General features: G+C 39.4%; 1 protein-coding gene across 1 annotated transcript; it reads right to left on the bottom strand.

Annotated features, from left to right (window-relative positions):
- Positions 1–4,632: 4,632 nt before the first annotated feature.
- On the bottom strand, positions 4,633–7,517 carry fzd8a (frizzled class receptor 8a). Its single transcript, XM_007238624.4, has one exon. The coding sequence runs from the start codon at positions 7,001–7,003 to the stop codon at positions 5,246–5,248; it is 1,758 nt and encodes a 585-aa protein (XP_007238686.1). The 5' UTR covers positions 7,004–7,517; the 3' UTR covers positions 4,633–5,245.
- Between the last annotated feature and the right edge of the window lie 560 nt (positions 7,518–8,077).

Here is an 8,077-nt window from a genome sequence, read left to right as displayed (position 1 = left end):
ATACTGTAACCGCTAGAGGGAGCCCGCGAGTGAGTCAAAAATGAAAGGGGGTGAATGGAGATAAATGATTAAATCTCTAAATAAAAATAATAACTATTTACCTGGCCAGGTTAATTCTTTAACTTTGGATAGTAGAATAATGTACTTTGGTACAAAATTAAAGATAAGCTTTTCTACAGTAAACTGGTTAAACCCATTTAGACCCTGCATCCATTTTTTTATTTAACCTTTAATTTAACCAAGCAACATGTTCTTATTTACAATAAGAGCCTGGTAATGGACAGTGGGCATCCTTAACATCATGTATTTTCTTCATTTTTAAATGTTTTGTTGCACATAACACTATTTAGGAGCTGTTGTCAATCAGAATAGACAATAAATGTTTATAAACCAATTAAACAGTAGCTTGGTCTCATCCACTGCACTGGAAAATAAGTAATACTGTTTTACAGAGCAGTAATACAGAGTAATACTAGAACCATTGAGGCAAAGTATAGCTACCTTTTTACTAATTTAATGTGATTTAAAACACTTTTAATCATGTTTTTTTTTTTACTGTTTAGGGATGGTTTATGAAATAAGAAAGGTCAAAATGAAATATAAAATTCAACACACATGCTTCCAATGCAATTGAAAAAAAAAACTATTAAATATTTTAGTTCATTTGATTTACTTGCTATATAAAATTCATGGTAGAATATTAGAGTCTTCTTTTCTGTGCATTACAGACAAAACATTTTGCATTACATTTTTCCATCACTGGAGAAAATTTAGGTCTGAAAGGGATAAGGTAGTAATGGCACAAACATCACTAGCATCACTAGCCAATCAATCAACAGTTATTTACATTTTTAATGTAACTGAGCATTTATGATTTAAAGGGAGTAGAAAATAAAAACTAATTAAAATAGGATAGGATCCCGTTAATTTTGGGCTCACTCGGGAGCGCCCTCTGATGGATAAAAAAAACATGTCGGAGATTCTCCAGTGGGTATCTGGTCAAGGTAACACCATCTAATAACACACGCCCACACTGTGTGTGTGTGCCAATAACGAGATATTTCAGAAGAAAAAGAAAAATACTTTATTAACCAAATGCACAGAAAAAAAAATTTAATAAAGCAAAATTCAAACGGAGACATTATTTATTATTTATTTATTTATTCATAACACATCGACACCCTCCTAAAATAATCTCATTTTAAATCATTGTTTATTTTTTTAAAACAATTTTTGGTTTGGCTGTTTTAAGAGGATCGTTTATCATGCCGTTGAGCAGCAGATTCATAATTTAAAACATATGGAAAAGTTAATATTTTAACATCCACTGATTGTAAAGCATTTCTATGTAGCTTTATGGGGTTAGATATTTTGCAGACTAAAAATAACTTAATAAAGCTCCATAAAAAATAACTCTAACATTAAAGAGATTCAGCATTATTATTATATTTATAGCCTATATTCTTTATTACTAAAATGTAAGCCTTATATTATAGTAAAAATTTAATCACTTACCAAATGTGGATGAGCCCTGAATCATGGAAATTAGTTCAGTGAAGGCAGCTCCATCTTGGAATCTTGCTATTAAAACTGTCACATTTTATTAATAATAATAATAAATGAGCTTGAGTCACACTCTTGACATAGGCCATTATCCTAAAGGTGTCAAATCAAATGATCTGATCAACTGAAGGTGTAAGAGATGAGGAGATGATTTAGGCAAAAAAAAAAGTAAATTTTGTCAATTATTATTTGTATTGCTTTTGCTATTATTTTAGGAAGGTGACAATATGCATTTCAATTCTACTAGTTTTGTTATTAGTTTTCTTACTTTATGTACAATTTGTGGATAAAAATAACTTAAATAGAAACTGAAAAGTGGGTCTCCAGAATTGAGATATGAAAACCATTGAGATGAAGTGCAAATGTAAATATATACTGCAACTTTCTGTTGTTTCCTTCTCAGTTTAAAATGACAAAAACCTTTATTTAAAAGTTTCAGTGTGAACGTTTGGGCCCCATTGTGTATACATAATACATATACTGTGTCTTGTAAATATATTATTAGTTGTCATGTAATATTTAAACAACTATTTAAACAGAAAAAAAAAAATTCTTTAGAATGCAACTTGGTTTTAGAGTGATTCACTTTTGCTAAATTATCTAAACAACCTAAATCTAAAATATTTTACGTATAGGCTAGATATTATTTTTAAATACTAAATATTAAAGATTCAGCTTTTTGTTATTTAAGCAGTTTATCTGTTTATTTACAGAATGCTTTTCACTACAATCCCCAGCAAAAGAGCCTGGACCAATAGTGTTAACTAAAAACATAAAAAACAAACAAAAAAACATAAAAAGCAAAATAAAATCACTTGTCCACAGGTGACATCTATGCTATGTTTGAATTAACAAATATTTTAATAATAAATAAATTTATAAAGTTTGTTCTCAACGAATACACTGGCTTTTAGTCACAGTGCACAGAGCAACGTGCAGTTTACCACTATTACATTTTTACTATTTATCTTAACTACTAATAATACAAACAATATATAATTTCTAATTTATTATCATTCATGTATTTTCTATTGTTTAAACTTTCAATTGATTTTATAACTTGTATTGGGATCATGATTTTTATTTATATTTTTGTCATTTTAATTAATTTTACTTTTATGTTTCCTTTTTCATCGTACTATTTTTGGGTTGATTATTTTGAAGTTGATTTGTAATTTCATTTATTTATTTTTGTACATTTTATATTGTTATCTTCTAACACTGATTTTTTTTAATCTTGGTTTATTCATTTCTATTTATTTATTTATTTATTTTTTATCATAATAATTTGTAAATTTTATCACATCCCTTGTCACGTCAGTGTTTTGTACTTGCACATGATGCAGATGTCATTTTCAGATTCCATAGAAAAAGCCACCCTGAAGATGTACTGAGTGATGCTCCATACAGGAGTTCTGTACTGTTGCAATTGTTGCGATTAGCCTCTAGATGGCAGTATGAGACCACTCACGGCCGTGGTTGTCGATTCTGGAGGTCTGACTAGATTTTATAACGTAAAAGAATATATTGTATCTTTAGCAATGTTTTGTGTAATAAAATATTGTTTTAAATATATACAACGCATATTACATGTATTTAAATGTACATATTAATATTAGCCTTAACTTTAATTGTCCAGCAGGACTGAAAGAAGCGAATATAACAAGAGTAAAACTTGCCTTTCTAAACTCCAAACTCCTCTCAGCTGCTCACAGGATGAAGATGTGAGACAAACAGCATGAAATGTGGTTATTTTCAAATGCATGAGAGCAGATATTAGTAATATGTAGCTTGTGCTGGAAGAAAGCTTGTTGAAAGCATAAAATGATGATATATTAATTTAAAGAGTCTTGTTTTAATTAAATTTGTGTTTTATGGGCCTTACTAAACAATAAGATGTAAATGCAGAGTGAAAATCCATTTAAAATGCAAACGACTCAATAAATGTGGTTTAAGTTAGCGCTGACTCGTCAGAAACAATTTAACCATGTAAAGTACATTCAAGTCATCTTTTAGGATATTGTAGCTTAAATTTAAAATGATCCAAGTGTCTTACACACTGTCGTTTCTTTAGTTTTGCCCTCAAGCTAACAGAAAAAATGTAGTTTAAAAGTAATAAAAATGAATTTAGCCTGGTAGCACATTCTGGACAACAGAAGTTTGTTTTCAGGGTGAAAAATGTGTAACTAAATGAGATTTCTCTGTGACCCATTCCTTTAAAATGCCAAATTAACTGGAACTTAAATAGTACAACCAAAAGCAAGTAAACAACATATGATAATATTCACTGAATACCACTAAAGTGTGAAAGCTGACTTAATAAAAGAGCAAACACTGTGGCCCCAAATAGGCTAAAGGGCTAAATAACCTTCTTACTGTGTACCAAAGCTGGACAATGTGTTAAAAAATTTCACCCCCCTCCGCCGAGTGTGATCGCAACAGGCCTGTGTGGGACAAAACAAGAAAGCATACTGTTTCATTTGCCATCAGGCAACATTTTCCAGAGAGCTTCTTTGTCTAAGCTTTAATGCAGTTCTGTCAGGGCTCACACTAAAGGTCCCTGGATGGGGGATTACTGTAAAGGGACCACCTGTAGGGGGGCCATTCACTCCCTCTCACGTCTGAGACTAAAACTCCACCATTAATAATACAGCTGAAGCTGGAGTAAGACGTTTTTGATGGCGCTCTCAAATTAGACATTAGACAACTTGGTGCATTGGCAGCAGGGAAGAAAAAAAAACTTCTATCTACATGTCACCTTTATTGGAGACTTTAAAGAGAGATCAAAGTTTCCCATAGATGAAAAGAGCCCTGTTCCCTGCATTTAAACCCCATTCACTCAGCCCCTCTTGGAGTAAATTAAGTGAAGAGCGCAACAATTATGGAGATTCTCCAACTCAAGCTCCTCGCCTCTAATTACGGCCCCAGATAGCTAAGAGCTAAGAAAAGCTTCTCTTTACAAGGCCCCACAAAAGAGCCCAGAACAAGCACCTTCAATAGGGTCACCCCCATAAAAAAGGAGAGGAAAAAAAAGAAAAACCCTCGTTACTCACCTAGAGACGAAAATACAAAAGTTTTAAGATTTCTCCAAATGTTTTATTGTCAAAATAAAATTCATATTTGTCTTCAAGTGACATCTACACTATATACAAATTTACAATAATTTTATAAATCTTTTTTGTACAGAATTTACAAAGTTTGTACACAACAATTGTATAAATACAATTTACAGAAAAGCAAAAAAAAACAACCCGTAAAATATTTGGGCACTAAGACTTTTAAGGCTTATTCGAGACAGTCTTTGATATTTTGATTGTTTAGACATTTCAAGCTGTCTTGCGCTACGTAAAAAGTGTAAAAGTGAAGCAACAACAACTTTTCCTTTAAAGGCTGGCTAAAGGATGGGGGCGAACGTCCAAACTTCACTTAAGACAGTGTGGTGCCCCGATTCTCTCTAGGCGTCACTGATTGCATGGCATGTCCATATCAATAGAATGGAAAGAAAATAATAATAATACCAACAACAATAATAATAATAATAATAATGACAAGTACCTTGTTTCTACCAGCCTTTCTTGCTGCTGGCCTAATAGAAACCATTAGCAGTCCATTTGTATGTTAATAAAGGGAAAGGCTAATGCATGACCTCCTCCAGGCAGTCAGCAGTCCATTGTCTTTTTATTCAGACCTGGGATAAGGGCATCTGTTTGGGGCAGGACACAGAGCTGGCTGTGCCTGAGCGCCATGTGAGCCCCGTGCTCACATCACTGTAAGTGGAGCCGCTCGTGCCTTTGCTGCCCCAGCAGCAGCGCGTGCACAGGGCCCGCCAAGAGTCCAAAGTCTTGCCTGACCAAATCCAAACACCGGACGTGATGCCCACAGAGAGGCACATAAAGTACTTAAGCATAAAGACAGCATAGTCAGGCCTCCGGAGCTCATGCTCCATCAGGCACGAGCAGTTGTGGCTGGTCTCCCAGCTTTGCCTGTTGTGCTGTTCATAAAAGTAACATGCCACAATAATGGTGGCTGGCACTGTGTAAAGTACTGTGAAAATTCCGATTCGGATCATCAGCTTCTCCAGTTTGTCCGTTTTAGTGCCACCTTGTTTTATAACGCTTCGGATCCTAAACAGGGACACAAAACCTGCCAACAGGAACATGGTGCCTATGAACAAGTAGATGACCAGGGGTGCCAGCACGAAGCCCCGGAGGTTGTCCAGGTTCTGGTTCCCCACGTAGCAAATCCCAGCCACAGGGTCCCCGTCCACAGAGCTCAGGGCCAAAACAGCAATGGACTTCATGCTTGGGATGAGCCAGGCAGCCAGGTGGAAGTACTGTGAGTAGCTGGCTATGGCCTCATTGCCCCACTTCATGCCCGCTGCAAGGAACCACGTGAGGGACAGAATCACCCACCAGATTGAGCTGGCCATGCCGAAAAAATAGATCAGCAGAAAGACAACAGTGCAAAGTGCAGGCCCTGTCGTCTCATAGTGCACATGCTCCACATCATACTCCCGGCTGCATGCAACCTTTTCGTGGCCCGCAATCAGTCTCACAATGTAGCCAATGGAAACAAACATATAACAGGCTGAGAGGAAAATGATGGGCCTCTCTGGGTACTTAAATCGCTCCATGTCGATCAGAAAAGTGGCCACAGTTGCAAAAGTGGACACAAAGCACAGCACAGACCACAACCCGATCCAAAAAGCTGTGAAAGTCCTCTCGTCTTGGGTGAAGTACGGGTTGTGGCAGGGCATGGCACAGTTGGGCATCTGGCCGGTCTTGACACGGTTGTACAGTGGGTGTCTTTCGCTGTTCACCCTCACCATGGGTGCACGGCACTGGCAACCCGGGTCACAGGGAGACCCAGGCTTGCGCTTGGGCGGCTGCACACCTGGCCGCCCGTGCTTGGTCCTGTGAGGAGGTACATGTGGCTTGCCCGGCCGTCCTGTGGGCTTGGAGAGCACAGGTGAAGCTGTGGTGGAGTCAGTCCGGTTGTAGTCCATGCACAGGGTGTCCGGGTCACCCTGGACTGGCAGCGTGTCACAGCGCATGCGGTCCGGCCAGGGGAAGCCGTACTGCCTCATGAGGGGAGCGCAGCCGGCCCGTGCCCGCTCACACACGCTGCGGCAGGGTGGCAGTGGCTTCTTGTAGTCCTCCAGGCAGATGGGGGTGTACATGCTGCAGAGGAAGAAGCGCAGGTCCGGTGAGCACTGGATCTCCACCAGAGGCCAGAACTGGTGCACCTCCAGGCCTGCTTCATCCTGGGTGTCATGGTTGAACTGGTTGGGCATGTACGTGTGGTTGTACCCCACTCCTTTGCACAGGGGTACAGCGATCTCCTGGCAGGTGAGCTCCTTGGCTGTGGTTCCGCTGGAGCGCTGAAGGGTGCCCAGGGCCAGGAACAGGAACAGGTAAATCCCCAACAGGTAGCACTCCATGCTCCAGCAAATCCTGCTCTGCACCTCTTAGTGACAATAGAGGAGAGCTGCCGCTGCTCCTGCTGGATGAGTCTACAGTCCACCAGTCCTTGCTGTTGTTATTGTAGGCTATTGTATGAATGCCCTGCAATAGCTTAAGTCCCATCAGATCTTCAGGCGCGATCCCATCACGCCGCACGGAGTTGCACCGATTTGCAAAACCGTGTAACGCGCAGGAGGCAGCAGAGGAGGAGCGGTGCGCGAGAGGGGAAAAACCGGACAGAAAAAAAATCACAGCCCCCTAGGCGTGTAGGCAAAATGGCTGAGGATATGCAGCCGTCTCGGAGCGCCGTCCACTTCGCCTTATTCCCTTATTCCCGAGCGCGCCGCGTCCTTCAGCTCGTTGCCGCCGCGCCGATTCCAGCGCGCCCTGGAGAAATGGAAGTTTACGCACAGAAGCTGAAGAATAAAGAGCAGATCCGCCGTCGGAGTGCATGCGGCGAGCTGACAAAGCCTCTCTCTCTCTCTCATACAAATCCGCGCACTGACTGGGACGCTTTGCCTATTTATGAGGACGGCTGCTAAACCACGCCCCAGCGCGGAGCGCGCCAATCAGCTCGCAACGGGGCGGAGCCCAGCAGCTCAGCCAGTCGAGTTTACTCAAGGTGTTCATTTGCAGCAAAAGCTGAGGGATAGTGTGTTTTCCTGCATAGGGTTTTAGATAGATGGATGGATTGATGGATGGATCTATAGGCAGATAGACAGACTCCAAATTCAAAATTAAAATATTGTAATTCAGAGCATTTATTTGCAGAAAATGAGAAATGATTGAAATAACAAAACAATGCAGAGCTTTCAGACCTCAAACAATGCAAAGAAAACAAGTTCATATTCATAAAGTTTTAAGATCTCATATATCAATATTATGAGGAATAACCCTGTTTTTTATTCACAGTTTTAATGCATCTTGGAATGTTCTCCTCCACCAGTCTTACACACTTCTTTTGGATAACTTTATACCACTCCTGGTGCACATTTTCAAGCAATTCAGCTTGGTTTAATGGCTTATGATCACCCATCTTCCTCTTGATTATA

This window comes from Astyanax mexicanus, chromosome 6, assembly GCF_023375975.1.
Source record: "Astyanax mexicanus isolate ESR-SI-001 chromosome 6, AstMex3_surface, whole genome shotgun sequence".
In the NCBI taxonomy this organism is placed as follows: Eukaryota; Metazoa; Chordata; class Actinopteri; order Characiformes; family Acestrorhamphidae; genus Astyanax; species Astyanax mexicanus.
The sequence above is the reverse complement of the archived record's forward strand: the minus strand, read 5'-3'. Positions and strand labels throughout refer to the sequence as shown.